At 39.5% G+C, this 27,254-nt stretch overlaps 2 protein-coding genes across 2 annotated transcripts in view; one reads left to right on the top strand and one right to left on the bottom strand.

Moving 5' to 3' along the window:
- Positions 1–27,254, bottom strand: part of PSMD1 (proteasome 26S subunit, non-ATPase 1) — a 128,760-nt gene that overhangs the window by 65,889 nt on the left and 35,617 nt on the right. The gene's annotated exons all lie outside the window — the stretch shown is intronic.
- Positions 1,006–13,368, top strand: HTR2B (5-hydroxytryptamine receptor 2B). Its single transcript, XM_065411068.1, has 3 exons — positions 1,006–1,354; positions 9,816–10,016; positions 12,479–13,368. Exons 1-3 carry the CDS (start codon positions 1,006–1,008, stop codon positions 13,366–13,368), a joined length of 1,440 nt encoding a protein of 479 aa, XP_065267140.1.

A 27,254-nucleotide genomic window follows, 5' to 3' on the forward strand; every position in this document is an offset into this window, starting at 1 on the left:
GCACGCGATGAAAAAGAAGATCAAACTGCAGAAGAAATTTATCCCTCTTGAACCTTCAGGGAAACAAAATCCAAGAGAAATCTAAGGTAAGGCTTTCTTCACAGAAAACCTACAACAAACCAAATCTAGAAAATATTTAAACATATGGCCATTTAAAGCGTCTGCTTGTAAGAGGGAAAAGCAAGCATTAAGACTTCAGCAGAGTTTAGAGCTAGGGGAGGCTGTGTTTAGTTAAAGTCTTGCTCAAGCCTTAAAGAAAGTGAGCTCCAAACAGTGAGGATTTTACTTGTCCCTCCCATTTAAATAATGGATAACTTTAAGATGTTTGAGTTCCATAATTGTCTATGACTCTCTTGAGATGTAGTCACGAGTGTTTTACTGTTAGCTGCGCTCCGACCTTCATCTGATAAACGAGGGACTGTAGCCATTAAAGAAAACTTCTATATCATTCACAACCATGTTCTGGGGGATGATAGCTCCTTGGGGAAACAGGACTCTTAACAGGGAAAATATAGGTACTGTACTCTGCCTACATGCATGCTAATGTAGACTAGACACTCAGAGGAGGAGTTGTACATACACAGTATAAGCATCAGGTTTTTGCACTTTGTAAATAAAAAATGATGCAATCTACATATTTTGTATGTAGGGGGAACCTTTCGGCATGCAAGTTCACACACCATATTTCCTGCTGTAGGAAGACACAAGAAGCTAAAAACTGTCGACTTCTCACAGCCATTGAATTCTCTCATAAACCCTTCTGAAACCTAAGCTTCTCTACAAGAGTAATCAGACCACTTGACCCTGCCAGCCAGAGTCAATACTTTCATTTTTAAGAGGTACGTTCATCCAGGAAGGAACGGAATACAAGTTTAGATCCAACGCCCTGGCATGGGTGCAGCATATCACAGCATCAGATGACCGGTTTACCTTACTGACCATGCTGGCCTTTCTTCAGGATCGTACCGGACCAGAGAGGAACAGCCAGCTGCTATACCTTACAAAATGTCTGAGCAAAACACAATTCCTGAATACATCCTGCTGGGCACAAAGATGTCCTATCCATTAAACGGGTATGGATCTGGCAATGGATCTTTGACACAGCTCTCAGTAACAGGGGAATTCAAACAGAACTACCTGAATGACGAACAGGGGAATAGACCACGGTGGGCAGCTCTGCTGATCCTAATGGTGATCATCCCCACCATCGGGGGGAATATACTTGTTATACTAGCTGTGTCCCTGGAGAAAAAGTTGCAATATGCCACAAATTATTTCCTAATGTCCTTGGCGGTGGCAGACTTGCTGGTTGGATTGTTTGTGATGCCGATTGCCCTTATCATCATACTGTTTGGTAAGTATTTCACTTTGTTCCTGCCATCAAGCGTCCGTAATGAAGCAAATATGCTAACTATACTTTAAATAGGACAACTGCTTGTTTACTTCCCCCGCTTAATTGTGATTATGTTATTTTCTGTGAGCACCATCTGGCTAAACACTTCTCAATTCCCCCTACCTCTAATCATAAGATACATTTTCTCAAGACACAAGCTTAAACAAATCTACTAGGAACATCCTTTCCCTTGCCTCCCACCCTTTATCAGAGAAACTAACAACTCCAAAGAATTTTACACCTCTGAGGAGCAACTACAGATACCACACACTGGAAAAAAGGTATAGGGTGAATTATTATTGGCAGTGCAATGTTGAACATCTGCTCGTTAGATATTATATTCATAATAGAAATTTTCTCTCTCGAAAGTGCTAAGCAGTTTGGGATAGTTTCATTGGACTGAATAGCTTTTCACCACATCACAAGGAGTTGGTACCACTCAATGAGGACAATTTTCGGTCTCATTTATATAACCCAGGTGCACGTTTCAGGCAATCTCTAGGATCACTGATGGCAACAATTCTAAGGTGTTACTTGCAGGAAAACTGATTTTTCAACTGCCCTAGGGAAATGGCAAAATTCATAATGCACTCCAAAGAGAGATGGTCCATCTGTCCAGCTAGTCCAATATCAGACCATCTGTGCACCTGATGTAGGAGATCCAGGTTGCCATTTACTTTGACTCATGAGGAATAAAACAGATTTTGATGAGATTATACACTGGAGTTTGACATTTACTTGTTTATTCCATAATGACTAACAAAAACATATTCATATTTTCAGGGACCTAATATTTAAAATGTTGTATTTATACCTAATTTGGTAACAACTTCATGGGAAATTTTCTGAATGGTTTCTCTTTTGTTGTTGTTTAAAGTTGCTTAAAATTTTTTTTTTTTTAGTTGTAATTTTTTTAATCATCTATTTGGTATATATTCGGATGTATAAGAGCTACAGCGATAGTCTGTCTATTTTTGCAAGTAAACCCCATGCAATACCCCCATGCTGGTAACTCAACCTTTGAGGTAAAGTGTACCACTGACCCATAACTAATGATAGACAGCAGGAGTTCTGTATTTTTATATTAAATCTCTAAGGGTTGCCCTGGGGATAGCAGACACAAATTTAAAGTATTAAACGCATAGAGGCAATCAGCAGACCTACCTCTCCACAAACGACTGCTGTCAATTTGGTGACAATTTCTTTCAAGTCATAAAAATGCCTCATGGTTAGTTTCCAGTATAAAGTGTTACTCAATATATAGAGATGTCAAACTGACTACAGAACAGTCAACACAGTAAGGATAAGGGGCATGTTCTTTTCAAGCAACAGTTTCTAGAAAATGACTAAGCATAACTAGGATACAATTTTCTAATTGGGAAGGGAAAAAATCTGTGTCAAAATGTACACAAACTTCAAGATCTTAATATAAAATTTTCATAGTTTTCCTTAAAAAAAAAAAAACACAAAAAACAAAACACAAAAAACCGCTCAAATAAGACTAATGCCCTTTCCCAATACCTCATTTACAGAACAGAAGACAGTGTAAGAAATACAGGCTGAAAGATGACATCTTAGAGAATCAGAAAATTATTAATAAATCATCATAAATAATCAGCCAAATCCGAATAGCAGCTAAACTTTATCTTTCTGAATTTCACTAGTCTCCCAATAACCGATTTTGCCTTTCTAATTTTCCTACTTTTTCTTTTATTGCTACTTAATCTCTCAATTAATCTGGAGCTAAAGCTGTTGTAACCAAGGTTAAAACATGCTAGGAATCTTAATTTAGAATTCAACAAAAGCATCTTTCACGCTGCAGGAAGTTTTAAAGAAAAAAGTAAAATTAAAAATCATTAAATAGGTGTGGTAAGGCCATGGCAGGCGTTTCACATAACTGACCAATGCTAAACATTGAAATTACTTCTATAAGATGTCTCCTTGGCAGCCAAATAGAAAAACATTTTGCCCCCTCAGCAGCTGGTGGAAGCTGCTGAGGTGTTTATAGAAAGTTCAGAACAGGAGCAAAATGTTAGGGGTTGTTGGACTGGAACAAGATGATTAAGCACATAAGACTACAGTATCTAAGGTTTGTTAACCAGATAACTATTTGAACAACAGAGAATAATCACTGACAGAGGCAGCCAATTAAAATCTACCCTTCCCATGTTTTCAGACAAGAACATTTTCATAATAGTGAAATAAGCATGTGCCAGCTATTGATACAGAATACAAATATTTTGTCTCAGATTTGTCACTTATATCTAATTATATGGCAGATATGTGGGGAAAGGTGTGAACTATTTAAATCCAGCAGCATCAATCACTTTAATCTTTGCTGGTAACATGCAACAGTATGTTTAAACTTAAAATCCACTACAAAGACTGACTCCACTCAGCAAATACTTACAAAAGTTAACACTAATAAACTTAACTGTTCCAGTAATAGAGGCTCATTTTCCACATTTGACCTGTAACAACTTCACTACTATAGTGGTGTTCTTAAATGAAATCATATAAACTTCAGAGTGAGTGACTGAACCGTATTTCAACACTGATTGAATGCATATGGTGGCTTTAATTTAAAAAAAAGCTTTAAAATGTCAGAATGTGTGAACTGTTCATTGTTTTTATTAACAGCTAAACTGTTTGCACTGCTTTCATTAACAGGTTAGCATGTTAGTAAACTGAAGCGTGCTCTGAAAATTAGCCTTGTGTTGTCTCCATTAATAATATTTGAAACCACTGGCTGTAGCCCACGAAAGCGTATGCCCTAATAAATTTGTTAGTCTCTAAGGTGCCACAAGGACTCCTCGTGCAAATGGAATCAACAAGTACTTGTGGGAGGGGGGATAAGAGAATCGTAGGGTTGCAAGCGACCGCAAATGTCATCTAAGGGTATGGCTACACTTGCAGCTGTAGAGAGCTTTAAGTTAAACCAGCCTTCGTAGATGCAGGATTTGTTGTGTAAAGATCCTTCTCTTTTCTATGAAGTTTGAGGCTGGAAGCTCAGTACCTGAGATTTTAGGGAGAGCTGGTTGAGAGTAAATAGTGATTTTCCTTAAAAAAACAACAACAACACACAGTATTCCTAGTCTTGATATTTTGTGCCCTGGAAATATATCCTTTAAATAAAATAAAAGGTCATGTTGATTTTCTGAGCAGTAAACTATTATAATGTCCATCACCCAAGAAAACTGGGAATCTCAAGCTCTCTCATGCCAGTTATAGTTAGGTTACATTGCAAATCATTCACCTTTCATTCATTTATGGGACTATAGTGAAGATAGAAAGTAAACAATTGTGAAAAGGCTCTAGAAATATCACCAGAAGAAATCAGACCAACTTCATGGATGGCTGACTATTTTCAAAATCCGCAAGACTGAAGGAAACTAAAAAAGTTTCAGGACAATTTTAATAAAAAGCATCTTTAGTTAACTATAAAATAAAGGTACTTTGGTAAATAACTTCTCCCCAACTACTATTTTAGCTGTATTAATCAAGAAAATTGAATGTAAGCATACAAGCTGAATACCAAAACCACTGAAGGCCCCGTCATCAAGTATTGTCATCAGGATAAATCCTACTTGAGAGGCTACACACGCAGTAACTTGTAAAATAAAGCCTGAGCTTACATGAAAATGAAAAAAAGTCAAACTTCCACCTCAATAAAAAACCTTACATCAACAAAATGACTCTCAATGAAATCCCTTACAGGCAACAAATTTCAATAGACTATAGAGCATATTACAACAAAGGTGAAAATAATAATTTCCAACACTTATGTGAAGGACTTCCTTAATCTCACTTACATGAATACATAATTAGTGCCTTCTAATCATAAGCATTCAAAGAATGTTTCACTGGCTTAAATCAGGAGCAGCTCCTCTATACTGTATCTAGTTTTAAAGATTACCTTGAAAACTGATATTCCCTATAAAGCTTTCCTCCTCATTTCAGTAAATCAAAGCCAGAAATTGTCTGTAAAAACCCATCGTTTACTCAAGACAAACCAAAAAAACCCAACATTGGAGCTCCAAATCAGGAATATTTTATTAAGAAAAACACAAGTAATTGGGACATTTAAAAATCTACATACCTTTAAAAAAAAAAAATCAACATTCCTATTACCAAGAGGCAGCGTTACAGAATAAGTTTTAAACACACAGCTAATTATTTGCCCCAGACAAAACAGACATTTGCGATGGGAGAAATCATTATTTAATATAATAATAATATATGGAGATATACCTATCTCATAGAACTGGAAGGGACCCTGAAAGGTCATCGAGTCCAGCCCCCTGCCTTCACTAGCAGGACCAAGTACCGTCCCTCACAGAATATTTTGCCCCAGATCCCTAAATGGCCCCCCCTCAAGGATTGAACTCACAACCCTGGGTTTAGCAGGCCAATGCTCAAACCACTGAGCTATCCCTCCCAAACTAAACCCGCCCTGTTAAAAACTTTGCCTCCCTGCTCCATTATTTCATGTATTTCAGTTTTACTGTCAAACCAGATTTTATGAATATTTACACACAGGGACAATACGTTTATTCAACAGGTTGCTATAATGTTCAAGGATCAAAAACTGCTCTTCAAGCATTTGAGGAAGACTCTCTCTACTATGTTTCCCCTCCCAATTCCCAAGTTTCAGACATATCTGAAATGACAATTCACAGATAGAAAACTCTACTGTGTACCGGAAGATGTGGAGATCATGAAAACACAACTTAAATATATTTTTGGAAGGCAGAGATGTATTTTTAACAAATATTTTTCTTCAAGACCTTCGTCTTACACATCTGCCAGTCTTGGTCAGGATTCTATAAAGGGCAATTTGCCCCAAAACGGCAGAGAATCATGTAGGGTTTTTGTTTTATACACTAGGATTGTTTGTACGTATCTAATGTTACAAGATACAGAGGGTAGAACCCGTGCCCACTGATTTCAGTGATGGCAGGATCAGGTAACTGAAAGGGCCCTGTTGGCAGTGCCAGAGTGGGAAGCAACATTAGCACCCAGACTAACAAGACCAGCAAAGCGAAGAGAGCATAGCCAAACTCTCATTTGAGAGGTACTCACTGAGTGGTACTCAAATACTCATTTCACAGCATTTATCTTTTATCACACCTATTTACAAATAAGTCAACAAGATTAGGGAATACAGCAAGAGATGCCATGTTATTAACCTAGCACAGGGGTTCTCAATCAGGACTATACTTACCCCTGGGGGTATGCAGAGGTCTTCCAGGGGGTGCATCAACTCATCTAGATAATTGCCTAGTTTTACAACAGGCTACATAAAAAGCACTAGTGAAGTCAGTACAAACTAAAATTTCGTACGGACAAAATGAGAAAGTAAGCAATATTTCAGTAATGTGCTGTGACACTTTTGTAGTTCTATGTCTGATTTTGTAAGTAAGTAGTTTTTAAGTGAGGTGAAACTTGGGGTATGCAAGACAAATCAGACTCATGAAAGAGGTTCAGTAGTCTGGAAAGGTTGAGAACCATGATCATATTGAGCGATTCTTCATACAGAGCTACAGAAGTGACCGTGTTAAAATTGTAATTTTGTTTCAAACAAAGATTTAGGGTGGCTATATCCCTTGTTTCTCATCAACTACTGTATTCAAAGGCTCTGGAGTAATTTTTGATGGAAAAACCATATCTTACACAAGTTCATAATATGAAAGGCTGCTACTCCTCTCCTCCCTGTTTCAAAGAAAAATATAAACAGAAAAAGGTTTCTACATTTACATTGTGGTCAGCAATTACTAAAAGCTTTGCAGATCTTGTAAAATTATACAAGGCTTCATTGCATACAAAAAACTTGAGTTCAGAACAAGGAAAGGACAGCTCCATTACCAAGCATTAAATGATGTCTTTTGTACAGAACAGGTTAACTGAAAATGAAGAAAATCCATTTTACTGCAATGCACATGTCCCCTCTCTGCAAGGCTACCATCTAAGAGATACCATCTAAGGAGTACTGTATAAGGACTTTTGATAGGAAACACTGAATCATTCATTTGAAATTCAGCTATTAATGCCAACTGAACATCCTTTAGTATGCAAAATGTACACGTTTGCAGTTCACACCTCATCCTCAGAGCTGTGCTAACTTCACTTATTTAAGCCATAGAACAGTTCTTGCCTTTTTAGAGAGAAGCTCAACATTCCAAACATACCAAATTAATTGGTTGTTTTAACTACTTATTTTTTCTGGCATGCTGACTTACATAGTTGGTTGAATGACTACATTAGAGGCCTTTGAGGCTAAAAAAAGATACCTCTTACGGCCTAATGAAATTGTGCACAGAAAGATAAAAGTGAATTTGTGTGTGTTGAATGCTCTAATAATGTATTTTTCCATATATCTGCACCCTACTTCATTAATCAACTTTAAATTATTTTCTGTAACTAAGTTTCCACTCTGCCTGATACTCAGGAATCATGCAACTGAATATCAAGACTCGTGGTTAGTTTATTCAAAAGTAGTTAATCTTTTTCTGTTATGCCTGAGGTGCTATCCGTTATGCTTTTTCTGTTACGCTATCACCTGGAGCTCGCTGCTTTAGGAGAGGTGCAGTCATATTCTCAAGTCTCCATCCATTTCTCTCCTCGTCCAGATGGCTAAGACTCAACATATACATCAGGGCAGACCAGCGTAATTTAGCCTGTTTCAATGCAATTTCCCCATTCTCCCTTGCTTGAAACACAAAGTTACTGCACCACTATGTCATTTCACCACAATAGTGTCAGCGTGAAATCAAGCTTCAAATCTTAAAACTGCTGCAACATTGCACTATTGATAAAATAACGGACTCAGTTACTAGATGAGTTCCTTTAACGTTCTCAGGACAGTCAGTCCTTGTTTATTCACAGCAGAGGGTTCAAAACTAAATAGGTTTAAAACAAATCTGACTTGTTAGCGCACAAAAACTCATCATTCTACAAAGAGCTGATAATTTTCTGGTAGTACCTTAACTGCACCTACAAATCAATATGTTCATACCCATACAACACTAACGCGCCTTTTAAACGCAACAGCCACCCAGCAGCCATGGCTTGTGACACAAATCACTTGTAAGTGACTTCAATTAGTTTATGAAAAACCTCAAAAGAGCTTCATTAACGTCCATTTGCTGATGTTCAGCAGAGTAAATATTTATGAGATCTTCACTAGGGAAGACACAGCTCTCAAATACCAACCCTTTGGAAGGTGAAAACAATACAAAGTGAATGTCCCAATCCTGAACAGAAAGCAGCTGATGGACTATTTTACTTGTTACACAGATAACATTAAAGCAGATTAGCTCTAGTCAAAAATTACAACTTTTAAGACTGTGTGTAGAAGCCTGAACTATTGCTCTTGAAAATGAGGTGAAGGGGAATCAGGCAATTTCTTTTGAATAAAAATAGGTATCCACTCACTGATGGCAGAGTCCTGCTGAGCCGTCACAGATGTGATGCAGTGACACAACAAACCCTTTCATTACAAAACTGTATGCACTAGAAAGACTGTTCAAGACATCCCCAGTCCTGGAACTTAAGCCATGCCTCTGCATCGCTATGATAGACAAGTCACTGCTTATTTTCTCCTTTGTTAAATATATCTCTAATCCAGTGGACTTTATGGAGATGGTACATGTGAAATACAATCAATATGGTTTGTTATTAATCATGCTTATTACAATAGTATCTGAGGACCAACCAAGATCAGGGCACCCTATTGGGCTAGGCACTGTACAAAGCTGTAGACCAGAGGTGGGAAACTGCGGCCCGCGGGCCACATCCGGCCTGCGGGACCCTCCTGCCCGGCCCCTGAGCTCCTGGCCCGGGAGGCTAGCCCCCTGCCCCCCTGCAGACTCAGCTCACTGTGCCGCCGGCGCAATGCTCTGGGCAGCCGGGCAGCGCAGCTGCAGAGCCGCGGCCTGACCCGGTGCTCTGGGTGGCGCAGCTGTAGCGCCACCTGCCACCGGTGCTCCAGGCAGCGCGGTAAGAGGGCAGGGGAGTTCGGGGTGGTGGTCAGGGGGCGGGGGTTGGATGGGGGCGGGGCGGTCAGAGGGCAGGGAACAGGGGTGGTGGCAGTCAGGAAGGTGGGGGGGGTTGGATGGGGTGGGAAAGGGATATAATATACAAGACATCAATGTGATGGCAGCAAGCATTAGTTCTACCATTTTCCGCAGGGGAATTTGGCCGTGTGTGTGTGGGGGGGAAATCATATGAGGGATTAGCTAAAGAGAAAAACAATGGAGGGAAGAAAGGAGAGGAGAGAAAGGTCTGAGGGCAGGTATGGAGTGGGGTATTGTTCCAAAGAGTTTATTAAGACACTTCTATGACATGTGTGAAGGAAAAAATGCACACTGAACACTCAAAGGACATTAGAAATGAACCTAATAGCTTTCCTGTTCTCTTTCAGATAACGCATGGCCGCTTCCACCTGACTTGTGCCCTGTCTGGCTATTTCTTGATGTCCTCTTTTCCACAGCATCCATTATGCATCTCTGCGCCATCTCACTGGACCGTTATATTGCCATAAAAAAGCCAATCCAGGCCAGTCAATACAACTCTCGGGCTACAGCTCTCATCAAAATAACTGTGGTGTGGCTCATTTCAATAGGTACGTCGGGCTTCTGAGACTGGGAAGGGGAGAGAAACCCTTTCACGGCTAAACCATTAGTTCAAAACTGGGCAAGACTGCAAATGGCAAAGTACTAGCGGATGGCAGCCTATATCAACTGAGCTGATCTCGGTCCACTTCCTAGTGAGCAGGTGGCTATGTCACAAAATCCATTTAACAGGTACTAGCTGGCAGACTTATTGGAGAGGTTAAGGACTGAATAGGAATGAAGTTCAAAGATTTTTTCCCACCCATAGAAGGATGCAATACACTAAGGGGCAGTATGGATTGCATTGCAGCTGCTTGTGTGGTATCTTTTCTAGAGATGCAAGACTTTAGGTTCCAATGCCGTCAATTTGATGCCTATCAGTAACAGATTTGATTTTAAGCCCTGAATCAGTTGCTGTTGAAAATTGCTGCCTCACTTAAAACTACCCAAAGAGAAAAAACTGGACAATAGGGTTGAGAATTTTATTTTAATGCTGTACAGAAAGAGGGATAACTATGTCAAAATTTCATCTTTCAATCACGGATTCAAATAAGTGAGCTGTGCCAGTAACATTCATTTCAGAAACTAAGGTGTGCTGCCAAGATACAAAAAGTGAAAGTGTTAAAAAAAAGAAAAAAAAAAGAAAAAAAATCAATTTATAAGTGAAGTGCAAAATGTAATGGTTTATATCAGTGGTTTCAACCAGGGGTCCGGGACCCCCTGGGGTGGGGCCGCGAGCAGGTTTGGGGGGGGGGGGTCGCCAAACAGGACCAGCGTTAGACTTGCTGGGGCCCAAGGGCAGAAAGCTGAAGCCACACAGCATGCGGCTGAAGCCCGGAGTCCTGCCACCCAGGGCTGAAGCAGAAGCCTGAGAAACTTAGCTTCTTGGTGCCCCCTGTGGTTTGGGGGCCCGAGCAATTGCCCTGCTTGCTACCCCATAATGCCGGCCCTGGCTTTTATATGCAGAAAACCAGATGTTGTGGCACAGGTGGACTGTGGAGTTTTTATAGCATGTCGGGGGGCCTCAGAAAGAAAAAGGTTGAGAACCCCAGGTTTATTTTACACTTAAGTGTTTTCTGAACTCTTTGTATATGGCATATTGCCCATCTTTAATAAGTTTGTGCACAAAATGAAATTTCAGACATCAGATTCAGAGATCAGAGAAGCTAAAGCATTTAATCCAAATAACTCGTTTGCAATGACAGTAAGATACAGAAGCAGTGCTAGAAAAGCAAATAATGCCACACAGAACAAGCAATACCCTGCCAAGAGCATAAACAGTTTTCTCTGGGTAACTTAGACTACTGACACAGCATAGGTGAAAAGAATTTATATCTATGCTCTTGACCTATGTATGTACCCCTAACAACAGGAACTCCCAATATAAATACATTTAGAGGAGTACTTTGATGACTGGAGAAAAGATTTCTCTCTATTTTAACATGAGAAAGGAAATTCCTGTGGAGGCAAGATACTTAGAAGCTGACCTTTTAATATCTGATTTACTTGTATTAATCAGCACTGTACTGCTTCCTTTCTTCTTATCTATCATAAAAAGTACTCAACGGCTGAGCCATGGCTTCTTGACTCAAAGGTTAATTTGATTCAGTCTTTGTTTTAAATCTTTGCTGTTTCCAAAGGTGTGTCTGTTATTAAGGAAGGGATCAAGTGACTGAAGGCTAGGTCATTTCACGGCTTTTGACCGACACCACTAAGAAGGCTGGGGAACGCAGAAGTACAGTAAATCCCCAGATCTTACTTAAAGGTGTTGGAATGAGTAGCACGAACAACCTTCATCAGACAGACAGGAACCTGTTTTTGTCATCAGATGGACCTTTACCAATAGAAATACTGTCTGTAATTTCAGTTATAGAAAGTTCATTTAAGACAAGCGGAGGTATGTTTTTTTAAAAACAGTTAAAACAACAAAGCTTCATTTAAAGACTCTAAATAGCCAAGAGACTTTAAACAACAAATCTATACTGAGCACACATGGCATCTCTTTAACCACTTGAATAGTCAAGAGAATCAACCCGTGTGAAAGGCTGCTGGCTGACTGAGTCTGATCACTTGATGTGCTTCAAGATGAAAGAGTTAAATTGTGTCTATTTTCTGGATCAGGTCTTCAGAAACCCCAAAAATGACATTCAGGAAGGGTAGGAGATAGAAGGAAAAATGTTACTTCAGTATTGCAACTGTTCCAGAGTTTAATTTAATATTAAGGTCTACCCTGATTCCTGAATTGTTTAAGTTTTGGGGTCACCCTCAGGCAAGCTTTTAATATCCAGCTTGCTGAATTTATTAAAGTTCTATTTACCCAAATCTCCAGCTAATATTCTTAACTACAGATACTGCTTGCTCACTTGCTCAGTGTAGCTCTCTCAAATCATGCTCCCTTAGGCACTCTGAAGCTGCAAAACCAAGTGAGAGATTGAAGATGACAAGCTGAACTATTTCTGTTTTTCTTCTGTAGGCATTGCCATTCCAATCCCGATCAGAGGTATAGAGGATGGAGACGGCAGCTCCACAAACATCACATGTGCCCTGACACCCGATCGTTTTCGTGACTTCATCCTATACGGGTCGCTAGCTGCATTCTTTGTTCCGCTTGCAATTATGATAGTCACTTACTTTCTGACCATACAAGTGCTTCGTAAGAAGGCCTACTTGATCAACAAGCCACCTCAGCGCCTAACTTGGTCTACTGTGTCTACAGTATTCCAACGGGATGTAACGCCCGGCTCATCACCTGAAAAGGTGGCCATGTTAGATGGCTCCAGAAAGGACAAGGTGATGCCCAGCACAAACGAAGAGATATTCATACGCAGAATGTCTACTGCTGGAAAGAAGTCTGTGCAGAACATCAGCAATGAACAAAGGGCCTCAAAAGTCCTGGGGATTGTATTTTTTCTTTTCTTGTTGATGTGGTGCCCATTCTTTATAACAAACATAACTTCAGTTCTGTGTGACTCCTGTAGCCAGGAAGTTATTCAAAGGCTCATGGAGATATTTGTTTGGATAGGATATGTATCCTCAGGGGTGAACCCTCTAGTCTACACGCTCTTCAACAAGACATTCAGGGAGGCATTTGGCAGGTACATCACCTGCAATTATCGGACCGCAAAGCCAATGAAGGCCCTTCGGAAATGCTCTAGCAGGATCTCCTTCAGAAATTCAATGGCAGAAAACTCCAAACTATTTATGATGCATGGGATGCGAAATGGGATTAGTCCCGTTATGTACCAGAGCCCTATGAGGCTTCATAGCTCACCAATCCAGTCATCGTCAGCCATTCTGTTGGACACATTGCTGCTCACAGAGAATGAAGTTGATAAAAGAGAAGAACAAGTGAGCTATGTATAATGGAATGAAAACCAAGTCCACAACTAATTATACAACTACGTATTGTACGTAAATATGCTATATGAGGATATAAATATTATTGTCTTCTGTTATTTATAACAAGCAAAATCTTACTGAAGCTATATTATATTAATTCATCTCCTCTAAAACTATGGTTCCTTTATCTAGGATCTCCTCTACTTTACCAATTTAAACACAAATATCCCACTGAAGTAATAGCAATTTCATTCAGTTATAAATAGTGAATATCAGAGCACTGTAGTTTAGAAGCGGAGGGGTATAAATAAAAGAAGCTAAGGCAACTCTTGAGTGTGTGACTTTAGTTTTCCATTATCTCCAGCCTTTTCAAAGTACCATTTCTATGAAGACACACTTGTATATAAACACTACTTTAATGCTCTCCTTGATCTTATGCTTAAAGCAGACAGGACTCATATAGGCTGGTATTCTGCCCAAGACAGAAGGGATGAAACAACCAAGTGCACATATGCTTGTTGAAATGCCAAAGTTTTGATTTAAACATGTGTAGAGTATACAGAACATATGACTTTAGGATAGCACACAAGGGATCAGTACAGATTTTTATTGGATACTCTGTTGATTCTTTGTATCAAACTATGAGATAACACTGTCCAACAGCAGTAACCCACACTTGGTTTCCTACTCACTCCTATTGTGCTGTGGGGAAAGGGTGCCATAGGAAAATCCACTGGTATCAGAGAGAAATTTTCCCTTGCCCATTCTCCAGGGAGCAACCCTGTCCTTGCCAGTACAATGAGATGGAAATTCCACATGCTGAAATCGCCCCCATGTGTTGTTTTCTGCATAGGGGAAAATCTCTTACCTTATTGAATTCTTTTTCCCCTCTGTGGCTCTCACACATGGGCTTGTTATTTTCAGGTTACTCATGAATATTGAGCAGTTAGTTTATTTTACCGGAAGAAAAGCTGAGGCATTTATTTTAGTAAGAAGGATGGCATGGCACTTTTCTACTTTATGTGAGCAACAGGAGATCAAGAATCTGAGAATGTCTCTTACAGTTACCTCAGTTATAACTGATTTAATAGGCCAAATTCTCTTTTTTGCTCACTGTTAATGAATTAAATCCCCTTCCCTGGCCCAATATTTACACAGTCACCAAATGAAAAGATAGAAAAGCCTTTTGCCACATACACTGGAAGGTGTGCTGATGGGGATCCTTTTAAACCCTATGCATGAAATCCTAACCTCCATGAAGGCGATGGAGATCTGCCACTGGCTTCATGGAGCCAAGATTTCAGTCTGAATACACAAGATATACCAAACTGATTCTAGATTTTTGCTAAAATGTGCCCATCGGGAATTTCATTGCCTTAACTGGTGTCAGATGGCCTTGGGACAAGCTGACATCGAACGATATAATTGAAATCAACATTGATCAGTTCCAACTACTAGATCAGACAGGGTTCTTTTCAATGGGCGGAGAAGAGGAGTAGAATCAAGATTCAACACATACTTGGCCATCTATCCTGAACATTTATGCTTTCCCAGTCTCAAAGAATGCCTAAAATATTTTCAGAATGTTAAACAAGTTATGCAAGCTAATTTGTAACACTGTCACTCATCTTTTATGTAAATATTTATTTTACAATATTGCCATAAAAACAAACAAGATTTACCAACTGTCTAACGATGGTTAGGGTTTCCTGAAAATCCAGTGTTTTGGTGGCCTCAGCCTTCACCTCCTCAGATAAAGTTTGTGAAACTGTGGTCTGCTAAGAAAGCATGTTTTAAAATGGTTTGTACCAAGAGAGCAGATAACAGTAACTTGGTAACCAAACTAAGAGTAATTAATAATGCTGATAACTTTGGCCCTGACCAGCTACAGGTATCTTCAGATTCTATCCTGTTTCTTTTTGTTTTGTTTTTGTTTTAAAGAGCAGGAAGAAGAGGCGTTCTTAAAATTAAGATCAAACAGGTATAGGGAACTATGAAACCTAAAACTAGTAAAGCGGTCTTTATTCTCTCTGGAACGTGATCTAACCACAGCCTCTTCCTTCAGCTTTGATGCAGTTATTGCTTTCAGCCTCATACCCCATGGTACACCAGTGTGCATTAATGATGATAATGCACTCACAAACGTATGAACATTTATTACCAGGGAAATAAAGCAGGGTGAAACTCAAGGCACTTAGACCTTTAATGCCTTAATTTATCAAAAGGAGAGAATAATGTTACTTTGTATTTATACAGCAACTGTCATCAGAGGATGGCAACACCCTTTAAAATAGGGATGAAGTCACTTTCGTAGGAACAGGAAATTAGGGAGCTGAGAGCAAGTGACTTTCTTAAAAACAGAGTGAGTCAGTGGCAGAGTATGAAAGAAAACCCCAAAGCCTCCTGAATTCCAGCATCCTGCTTGAATGACTGAGCCTTACCTTGACAAGGGAAGATAGCAATGGTGGGATTTTTATTTTTTTTGGCATAATGCCAGTTTAGCTCCTTCAGAGTAAGTAACACTGGGAGCGCTAATGAAATTGGACAACTTGGTGGTGTTTTAGGGCTCATTCCTACACCCTTTCAAGCCAGTGGGAGTGTTGCCATCGACTTCAATGGGTGCAGGAACAGGCCCCTTGGATCTTACCAACGTGACACTGTTCTGATCAGGTTCAGATGACATGGAGTTTAAAATGGTGTCAGCAGCCAGTAGCCTACCTATACATCGGCTCTCAAAGCTGATACCAACAAAGGACCTACCAGGACATTTCCACATCAGCTAGACCTGTACGTTAATGCACTTCAACTGAATTAGAAAGAATTACAGATTCTGAATTAGAATTAAAGAATCGGAAAGAATTTACATCTAACAACTTTCTGCAGTCTTTGCAACACAATCATCTATGACACAAAGCTACAAATATGTGCTGCTAAAGGAAAGGGAGTCCCTTTATCTCTCCCAACAAGCTGTAAAAACCTAACGCAATGGCTACTGCAGATCCGGGGGCTCAAAAACTTCTGACAGTTCCAGATGATTACATCACTGTTTCTTCTTGGGAAGGAAATCATATTTCCCAAAGCTATTTTAATTCTTACAGTCTGCAGTCACTTATCTTTTCACAGTTTTCATTTCTAATCTGTATCAGCTTCAGCACAAAGCTCCCCCCACCCTTCTTTAAGCTTTTAAAGCTCCTTTTTAAAGCTAATAAAGCCTATGCAGCAAAATTATTTGTTTATCTACAGAATGGAGAGCACTAAAGATAACATGGCCTTCCCAATACATTTTACATAAGAGAACCTGAAGTAACAATGCCAGAGAATTCCAGGAAAGGGATTAAAAACGTGTTTCGTTGGTAGTTATATTACATTTTTCCTCTCCCCCCGCACCTCATTAAGCATTGAAAAAAAATTAATCAAACATTGGAATCTTTTTCTACTAGTCAAAATTTCTGCTCAATACCTCTGTCATCAGAAAGCCCAGGTAGTAATGGGTTGTTACAGCTGTAAATAGCAGCCAAACTTTAAGGGAGAACAACTGATAATCGAAAGCCTCAATTCGATCTGCATTATCTTAAACTAAATTTTTCTTCTAAAAATATTTTGAAGGGCAACAAAAATATTCAACCAACTTCAGGTATATACCTGCACATTATCACCCAACTTATAAGGAGGATGCTCTGAAACCACACTGGAGTATAAGTGTGTTCAAATTCATATTTGCAATGTTCTGGTAGCTGTGTTGGTCGCAGGATATTAGAGACACAAGGTAAGTGAGGTAATGTCTCTTATTGGACCATCTTCTGCTGGTGAAAGAGACAGCATTCGAGGTAGACAGAGCTCCTCTTTGGGTCAAATTCATAGGTGCTCTGATCACAGCAGACCAATAAATGTGTTAGAACGATTTGCAATCAAAGCAATATCAACCTTCGTGAAGGGGGAATATTTAAGATGACAAACTAACCCAGCACACAGTTCACTTTGGATTGTCTAGCACCGTAATAGTGCCAAGAGACTACATTTCTGAGGAGCAGAGCATGGGTTCATACAAATTAGCAAGTCATAAAAAACGGTCATATAGCAGACAATTGCATCCATCCTCATGCTGAACATGTGTATCAGGTAAAATTCCTCACCCTTCTTCAGGAACTGTTCTAGATTTAAAAAACAAAACAAAACCAAACAAACCAACAAACAAAAACAGCTCTCTAATGTGCTTCTGATGAAAGCTACTGGATGCCTAAGCAAAGCAAGTGATTTATTTATTCACATATACCCTATCTTGGGAAGGAAAAGCAGTATTGGCAATGAAAGGATACAGCAAAAGTACAGGCAGCAGTAATAGAAGTTTCTCCTCTCACTCCACCAACCAACTCAACTGTGGCCTAGGATGGAGCACCCTGAAGGAGCGAAAGGTAATTTAGCTCATCGGCTGCCTCAGCAACAACTTTGGTAGAGTTGACAGTCTGTAATAAGAATCCCAAGTCAAAATCCAGTTTGTGTCCTAGTCCTAGTGCGTCCCAGATGATGACTTCTGTGAGAGTAACAGCAGAAAACAACCCCTGAACAGGCTTTCATGAGCAACTGCCTCACCCAAGCAAACATGTATTTCACCAAACCCTCTTTCATCCAGCAAGTAGTCATCTAAATTTAATTGCCAAGGTCTATGTACATCAATAGAAACTCCTATCAGCCTGTCCCAGTTACCCAATTTAGACACTGAGCAAGAATACCTCAGTCATGTCACAATCCATATCGAGGAAGAGATTGTGTAAGACTAGATTTTAACCTGAAAATCCAGAAAGGAAAACCAGGCTAGTTAGAGACGAGCATGCTTCTATGTAGAGACAAACATCTTGGTGAGAGGACAATTCACAACAGGGTATGTCTTCACTGCAATTAAAAACCCATGGCTGGCCCATGCCAGCTGACTCGGGCTTGTGGGGCTTGGGCTAAGGGGCTGTTTTCATTGTGGTATAGAGATTTGGTCTTGGGCTGGAGCCCAGGCTCTAGGATCCTGCGAGGTGCGGAGGTCCCAGAGTATGGGCTGCAGCCTGAGCCCGAACATCTACACTGCAATTAAACAGCCCTTTAGCCCAAGCCCCGTGAGCCAGCGTCAGCTGGCGTGGACCAGCCGCAGGTGTCTAGCTGCAGGGCAGACATACCCAAAAAGTGTGGTTATGAGCGGGGGGGAGGATAAGAAGAGGAAGACGGGGATAGGGAATAAAAAAATAAGTCATACTGGACAGAAGAGTCCTCATTTTAGCAACAATATCTACAAGACTACAGAAGAACTAAAACAAATTACCTCCATTAGTAAGAGGCGCTCTGATATGAAGGAACTGCTGCAAGTTATTGTTGGAGGGTAAGCAATTTGTTATACAGCAGCTAAATATTACACTGTGCAGGGTGCAGAAAAGTCAGATGGATAGACATTCCAGCTGCTAGCATCAGCATGAAGTAGAATAAACTTGTTTGGAAAATAATCCTTTTGCTGTCATTGCACATTTCCTTTTAGCTACACTTCCAAGTGAGAAAGCTTTGCAATTCTCAACTTCTAGTATATATAGGTATCTGCATAAACAAAAATGATTTATAAACGTTTATAATGCAGTTAATCACTCACCAGCAAAACTCAAGCCCTTTTTTGGATGAAAACTACACTCTTTGTTTAATAAAAAATGTTCAAAAAAAATCCATTTAACCCTTAAGGTCTGAACTCTACACAAGTACCAAAAAAATAATAATCAGTGTTTGGGCTGCAGTTCTCTTAATTCTTATAGAATATGGGCCGTGTTGTGCTAAATTAACCATCTGGAAACTCCCATAGGTCCCAGGTACAAAATAGAATATTAAATTATGCAATTCCCAGTTTGCTTGATTTTTTCTTTGTTACAGAAACTCAGATTTGGTAGTTGAATTGTCTTTTTAAGTTACAAGACAAAAGATGAAAACTCCTTAAAACTGAGTTAATATACACACTGACATGGGACAGAACGGTTCCTTCGGAACTGTTATGCTTGATCATACTGTTGTTTATTTCTTCCAATTTTTAAAATATATCTACAGATGCTTATCTACTGCTCTGGCTGCATATCCCGTAAATCAAAAATTACAACATAAACAGAGACAAAAGGACTGCTCCATAAAAACATCCACCTCCACTCACACCCTTCTCAACAGCCTTAACAAAGAGGGAGAAATTATGAGCTTTGCAGCACGCTCAGCAGTTAACAAATCTGGGATCTTGCAGACCAAGTGGGGGGAGTAGGTTCTAAACTCAAGGAACACCCTCTACCCCCAGAAGACAATGCCCTCCCAGCAGCTTCAGCAGCTCTGCTGATCTCACTTGTGGAGGTGGTAGATAATGTTTTCACCCCTCAGCTCATAGAGAGCCGAGAAGAAAGGAGCCGAGGAAAGAGGGGTCTCAGACAACCAAGTGCCATGCCATTTAGGGCTTTATGGGTTAGAACTCAATATCCTGAATTCTGTTCAGAAGCTTATTGGCAATCAGTAAAGTTCACAGAACCCAAGTCTAGCGCGCTCCAACTATGAACTCCACTGAAGTGGGCTACAGCATTCTGCATTAGCTTCAACTTCCAAACGGTTCCAAAATAAAAAAATTCCATACAAAAATTTATTAAACAAATCTTTAACATGAAACATAAACATTCTGTGTATTAGAAAGCTAGCTTTAGAGTTGTTAATACAACTTTGTATGTTAGCAAAACTGGCATGTTTTCCATGGAGTTTATCAGGGGAGGCAGTATTTTTTTTTTAACTATTTCCTTACTACAATGGAAAAGTCAACTTCAGGAGCTTGTACATAAAAACCATAAGTCAGCAGAAGCTGGTAGTGGTTTACAAATTTCTTTTTATGCTGTATATCGTATGTAGCATCAACAATCAAAGTAAAATAATCTAAGGGCAGCAAATTTTTTGATGGAACTTTGAACAACATGGAAACTTGCAATATGAAACTGCAGAAGGTATCTCTCTGTCCACCAGAAATTGCTACAGAAGTACCTGATCCTTTCCATGCAAAATGGACACAGAAGTACCAACATACCCGATACCTAAGAGGTGTATTTAATACCACCATAAAATGACCTTACTGTATAAAACTTCTTGATCATTCTGATTAAAACATACTTAAACTACTATCGTTATACAAGTAACCACCACTGACTAACTGAAAGTAGAAAAACTCTCTTTACAGTGTTTACTTTTGCATTTGACAGCACTTTCTAGATAGCCACTTTTGAGGTTTCTCTATATATTCACAAAAAGAACAGTTGTACTTGTGGCACCTTAGAGACTAACGAAAGCTTATGCTCAAATAAGTTTGTTAGTCTCTAAGGTGCCACAAGTACTCCTGTTCTTTTTGAGGATACAGACTAACACGGCTGCTACTCTGAAACCAGTCTATATATTCAGTTTCTCCTCAGTTTGCAAGGGTCTTCCGAACAGCAGCAAGTCAGACAGACAGACATTTTTTTAAAGATAGGAAACTAATCACAGTAACTATCATCTACTTTTGAATCTGCTTTTATTTTATTTTTTTAATTGACTAAATTGCAAGCCCCATCGATCTAGAAATTTTTGAGGCCCCCCAACATCTTTGTATGTGAATCCTTCCCAGATACTCAAAAACAAAAAGAACAGTGTCCCTTTAAATGGAAAGCTCTTTGTCCTATAAGGAATCATGTTTACATACACACTTCTAGAAATACGGAGAGTACTTTTATTTTACAAGAGCGAGGTTCATTTCTCATAAAGTCACTAAACAGTACATAACAAATGACTTATTTTGCAAAATACGCAGGTATAATATTCTCTAGTAAATATCCAACAGCAAGTTTCTCTGCCATAATAAAAGTTATTAATTCTTCACCAAACAATTTCATTTCATGGTTCAAGTATCTCAGTATTTTCTTCTGACTTTACCATGAAACTTCCTTTTCTGAACAGTCCATTTTTAAATTACCTAATAAAAAAAACCCTCTGCTAATTTCATGCATTATAAAGAAATCCATTGCCTCTCATTTTGTTTTGTCATTGAGTAATGAAATTTCATATTTACAATCTTACATAAGTTGTTTCACAAATTCTGAACACTTGCTGGAATTAAAAAAAAAAAAAAGCATACCAGACATGACCATGTGTTTCTCCCCTTCTCATTATGCATGCTAGGATTTAGCCATTCTAAAAGATTTCTAAGACATGGAATGACTCCTACTAGAGAGAATATTTTTAGGCTCTAAAATATAAAGGAGAGTGTTACTCCATGAAGAAACAGTTTCAGGTCTCAGTAGGATAAAAACAGGTATAGACTGCTGAGCCACTTAGCTCAGGTTTAAACCCAACACATCAGTCCACTTGTACAGTCTTAGCATTCTAGCCTCCAATTAGGAGTTGAAAACACAACATTTTCAAAAGTCCATAAGAGACTTAGGAGCTTAAGTCCCATTTGCAAAGGTCTTGTCTACACATCAAAATGTCCCCAGTGTGGATTCAGTTCTACCAAAATAAAATTGCTTATACCAGTATAGTTCACTCCTGTACGGAAAGAGGAATAAGCGCTATTAGTATAAGTTAATATAACTGCGTCCACACCTAGAGCATAACCTGATATAACCATTTTGGTTTAAAAAAAACAAAAACAAAAACAAAAAAAACCCACACACCACACACCTTATCATTAACTGAAACGGTTTTATTGATAGAATTTCCAAATGTAGCTCAGACCTTAAGCACTTGTGAGAACAGCTGTACAGATGACAGATTTTTCAGTTCACAGGCAATTCCAAAAAAAATCAGGGAAAAGAATCAGATGTGGGTTGACTCAAAACAGAATTTTTTTCAAAATTTCCGGTGAATCAAAAAGTAAAAAAAAAAAAAAATTCAGTTGAATGAAATGCTTAATTTGACCTGAAATGTTTTGTTTTCATCTTTCTTTCCCTATTATTTACAAAATAAAATGAAAGGTGATTTAGAAACGAGAGTCAAAAGTTTCATTTTGAAAATGTAAATATGAAACTTTTTTTTAATTAAGTGGCTTTCAAGTAAAACAATTCACCAAAAACTACACAAATTCTGGAAATGTTTCAGTTGACCTGAATCTGCATTTTTTGCCCAAAAAATTCAGTTGAAAAATTTCACCCAGCTCTACTTAGGGACCTAAATCCCATTGACTTTCAATGAGAGTCAGGCTCCTAAATCACATAGCACTTCTGAAAATTTTACCCACGGTCTTAAAAATCCAATTTTTGGAACAAGTTTCCTTGCGTTACTAACATGAACTCTGATTATTAAACCTGACAAATTTGTAATGTCCTAGATCACTTTCATGATGAATGCTGTTTATGTTCTGTAAGAAGCTCTGCTTTAGTTAATGAAAATAGACTAGTCAGTTTCACTAGTTTCTAATCATTTTCAGCTTTGGGTTCTCCTGTACTAGCATAAAGCAAGGGTTGCAAACACTCATGGAATTTTTAAATCCAAACAGTTTTAATTTCCTTTTTTCCCTAAGTCATGAAGGCATTTCTGTTGCTATTAAGCGTCTGTTTGTTTTTAAGAAAAAAAAGGTCCCTTTTAACAGGCAAATAAAGATAAAATAGGTGGAAGGTTAAATAAAAACCCTTTTAACCTTTTCTACGCAAGATTTAACAATTGGGTAAATTAGCTTCTCCAAATATTTCCCCTTCCTGATTAACGTGTCAAGAACATAACAGGTTCAGATGATGAGAGAATGTCACTTAGGTCTGTATTCAATTAGCCAGAAAAGTTGCCATCTGCCTTTTGCACAAAAGAAGGCTACATGAGCCTTAGAAAAGATTTTCTAAATCTTGAGGGAGCAAATCAAGTGTTTGGGTTTCATTTTTTATTTTTTAATTTGAAACCAGCCTTCAATTGCCAAGATGTTGAGGCTCTTTATAAAAAAAATACCAAAACATAAGAAATCATTCATGATATCTCATTAATACATCCCTACTAGGATGAGTTTAGTATAAGCTACATGCATTCCACTAGCTGAAAATATATTTGTCAGGTAATTTAGGCCCCAATTTCTAAAAGAATTAGAAGTACAATAGAACCTCAGAATTACAAATTGACCGGTCAACCACACACCTCATTTGGAACCATAAATATGCAATCAGGCAGCAGCAGAGACCAAAAAAAGCAAATACAGTACAATACCATGTTAAACGTGAACTACTAAAAAAATAAAGGAAAAGTTTTTAAAAAGACTGAATAAGGTAAGGAAACTTTCTGTGCTTGTTTCATTTAAATTAAGATGGTTAAAAGCAGCATTTTTCTTCTGCATAGTAAAGTTTCAAAGCTGTATTAAGTCAATGTTCAGTTGTAAACTTTTGAAAGAACCACCATCACGTTTTGTTCAGAGTTACGAACAACGTCCATTCCCAAGAGGTTCGTAACTCTGAGGTTTTACTGTATTCTCTGAAATACACAGAACAGAGTGTGAGTCTTTGCCCCCTCTAGTGGTTCCCACAAGAAAATAAAAGCCTACTACAGCTGCCAGCTAAAGGAGTTGTTCATTAGAATCATACTTTTAGCACTTTAAGTCCAGATTCAGACCACCTAACTACAATTGTTACATTTATAGATCTTTTTTGCATTTCATAATTCTCCTGAAGTATTTTCAAACCGCACAGCATTGTTCTAATGCAGTGGTTCTCAACCAGGGTACCCCTGAGGGTATCCAGAAGTCTTCCAGGGGGTACTCAACTCATCTAGATTAGTGTTTCTCAACCTGGGGGTGTCACAGGATGGGTTTAGGGGGGGTCGCAAGTGCAGGGCCAGCATTAGGGGGTAACAAGCAAGGCAATTGCTCAGTGCCCCACGAAGCTAAGTTACATTATTCAGCCCCCTGCCTGGGGCTTGGGCTTCAGACAAAAAACAGGCTCAAGTATCGCACTGAAATGTAAGTACAGTATTTATATTCCAATTGTTTTATTTTTTAATTATATGGTAAAAATTAGAAAAAGTAAGCAATTTTTCAGTAATAGTGTGCTGTGATACTTTTCTGTATTTTTATGTCTGATTTTGCAAGCAAGTAATTTTTAAGTGAGGTGGGGTACATGTGACAAATCAGATTCAAAGGGGTACAATAGTCTGGAAAGGTTGAAAACTGTTCTAATGTATGAGAACGTAAAAATGAAATTGACTCTACAGACCATTCCTATGCTGAGCGAAGAGCAGAGTGAACGAGAGGTTGTGAAAAATAAAGAGATTGTAAAAATTCTTACCAGTTAAAAAAGTGAGGTGGTAATGCAGGAAATGAAATTTAAAATACGATTTTTATTTTGACAGTCCCTCTTAAATGAAAAAAGGTCAGAAATCATAAATTTAAATGCTGTTTTCCACCAGCTACAATAAATATTTTATAAACCGCTTTGATATTACGTAGCACGTAAACATCAGCAAGGAGAGAGGATTTGTAGCCCATGATCATCAGCAAAGAGAGCAGGATGAGGGGAAAGCAGACAGATACACTACAGCATCAAAGTAAACACACCGCTGAGCCATCCACTTGCTTTCTGTGCTATCCTGCAATCAACACCCTGACCTTCAAAACATTTCAGGGTTTATGCATGCCTCCGTGCTGCTTTACAATAATATTTTACTTTGACAAAGCCTCCCTTAAGGATTCATGCATTTAAAAAATGAAGCCGTAAAATCCAAAACTTTCAAGCCAATGCCATTTTTGGCTTTACTAACTACAGATGCTTATTATCCTGAGAGAAAGATTTCCCAGTATACAGTTTACTTTGAGAATTTATCCCAGTAACATGAAACCCTTGAGAAAAAGATTTAATTAATTGCCCCATCTTTGTGAGGCTCTAAGTTGGAGAAAAGCCATATCAAGCTATATAGCCTCTCTCGTCCTTCAACTCAGCCACTGCAAGACTGGGCCCTACACTGTACTCTCCAGTACTTTGCGCAGTCTCTTTTTGTATGTTCCAAGTAGCGAGGCTGCTACCGCTACGTTCCTAAACATGACATGCAAATATACAACTGTCATCCAAGTATATAACAACAGCTACAGCCATGATAACCCACAAGTTTCCTGAGACCCTACGTCTTGCTCTCTAGTCTCAAAGCATCTCCCCCCCACACACACCTGATTTCACGCACAGTGGAGCACTTATCGGAGGAGCACTCCTTGTACTACTCAACCTGATATAAGGGACTTGCTGAACAAAGACTGGCCCTCTTGCTACAGAAATGAAGACTTCACTGTGATCTTTCCCCATCCCTCCAAGCAACCAAGAAACACTTTGGAGTGCAGTGTTGGAAGAAAATTGCTGAACACTATGACCAAGAGATGACTTACCACGCCTATAGTTATATGAGAGACAAAGATAAGAAGTACCACAGTACTGCATTCTAATTTAAAAGAACCATAACGAGGGAGCTCTTTCACATCCCCAAGTCTCCTCATGCTCTAAATGCAACTCCCTATCTATCTCCTTAACAAAATGCCAAGAAATCCTTAAAATAAAAGAAACTAGGAGGCACTTTTCCTTACAGTGCATGAACAATGGTCATTTATTACAGCAGGGGCGGGCAAACTTTTTGGCCTGAGGGCCGCATCGGGTTTCATAAATTGTATGGAGGGCCGGTTAGGGGAGGGGGTCATGGCTTGGCCCCCACCTCCTATCTGCCCCCCCCCCCCGAACTTCTGCCCCATCCAACCCCTCCTCTCATTCTTGACGGCGCCCCCCCGGGACTGCTGCCCCATACAACCACCTCTTCTCCCTGTCCCGACTGCCCCCAGAACCCCTGCCTCTGACTGCCCCCTGCCGCCTCATCCAACTCCCCCCTCCTTCCTGACTGCCCCCCCAGGACTCCTGCCTCCATTCAACCCCCTGTTCCCCCCCCCCACGACCACCCCGACCCCTATCCATACTCCTGCCCCCTGACCACCACCCCTGTCAAGGCTGTATCCCCACTTTGAACTTTAGGGTACAAGTGTGGGGGCCTGCATGAGGACTTCTAAGCTTAACTACCAGCTTAGTTCTGGTCCGCTGCCACCATTCCCTTCCCTGGGAAGCTTTGAGAAACCTCTCACCAATTCCCTGGTGAATACAGATCCAAACCCCTTGGATCTTAAAACAAGGAGAAATTGACCCTTCCCCCCTCCTTCCTTTCACCAACTCCTGGTGAATACAGATCCAAACCCCTTGGATCTTAAAACAAGGAGAAATTGACCCTTCCCCCCTCCTTCCTTTCACCAACTCCTGGTGAATACAGATCCAAACCCCTTGGATCTAAAAACAAGGAAAAATCAATCAGGTTCTTAAAAAGAAGGCTTTTAATTAAAGAAAAAGGTAAAAATCATCTCTGTAAAATCAGTATGGAAAATAACTTTACAGGGTAATCAAACTTAAAGAGCTCAGAGAACCCCCCGCTAGCCCAGGTTCAAAGTATAGCAAACAAAGATAAACACTCTAGTAAAAGGTACATTTACAAGTTGAGAAAACAAAGTAAAACTAAGACGCCTTGCCTGGCTTTTTACTTACAAGTTTGAAATATGAGAGACTTGTTTAGAAAGATGGGGAGAACCTGGATTGATGTCTGGTCCCTCTCAGTCCCAAGAGCGAACAACCCCTTAAACAAAGAGCACAAACAAAAGCCTTTCCCCCCCCCCCAAGATTTGAAAGTATCTTGTCCCCTTATTGGTCCTTTGGGTCAGGTGTCAGCCAGGTTACCCGAGCTTCTTAACCCTTTACAGGTAAAAGGATTTTGGAGTCTCTGGCCAGGAGGGATTTTATAGTACTGTACACAGGAGAGCTGTTACCCTTCCCTTTATAGTTATGACAACCCCGAACTCCCCTGCCCTCTATTCAACCCCCCTTGCTCCCTGCCCCCTTACCGCGCTGCCTGGA

The sequence above is a fragment of the Emys orbicularis genome, chromosome 9, assembly GCF_028017835.1.
Source record: "Emys orbicularis isolate rEmyOrb1 chromosome 9, rEmyOrb1.hap1, whole genome shotgun sequence".
Lineage (NCBI taxonomy): Eukaryota > Metazoa > Chordata > Testudines > Emydidae > Emys > Emys orbicularis.

Bases quoted from the DNA above. Each gene is read 5' to 3' on its own strand.
- HTR2B (XM_065411068.1), top strand. From the start codon at position 1,006: ATGTCTGAGCAAAACACAATTCCTGAATACATCCTGCTGGGCACAAAG. The intron at 1,355-9,815 runs GTAAGTATTTCA...GTTCTCTTTCAG, and splicing joins CCTTATCATCATACTGTTTG to ATAACGCATGGCCGCTTCCA. The intron at 10,017-12,478 runs GTACGTCGGGCT...TTTCTTCTGTAG, and splicing joins GGTGTGGCTCATTTCAATAG to GCATTGCCATTCCAATCCCG.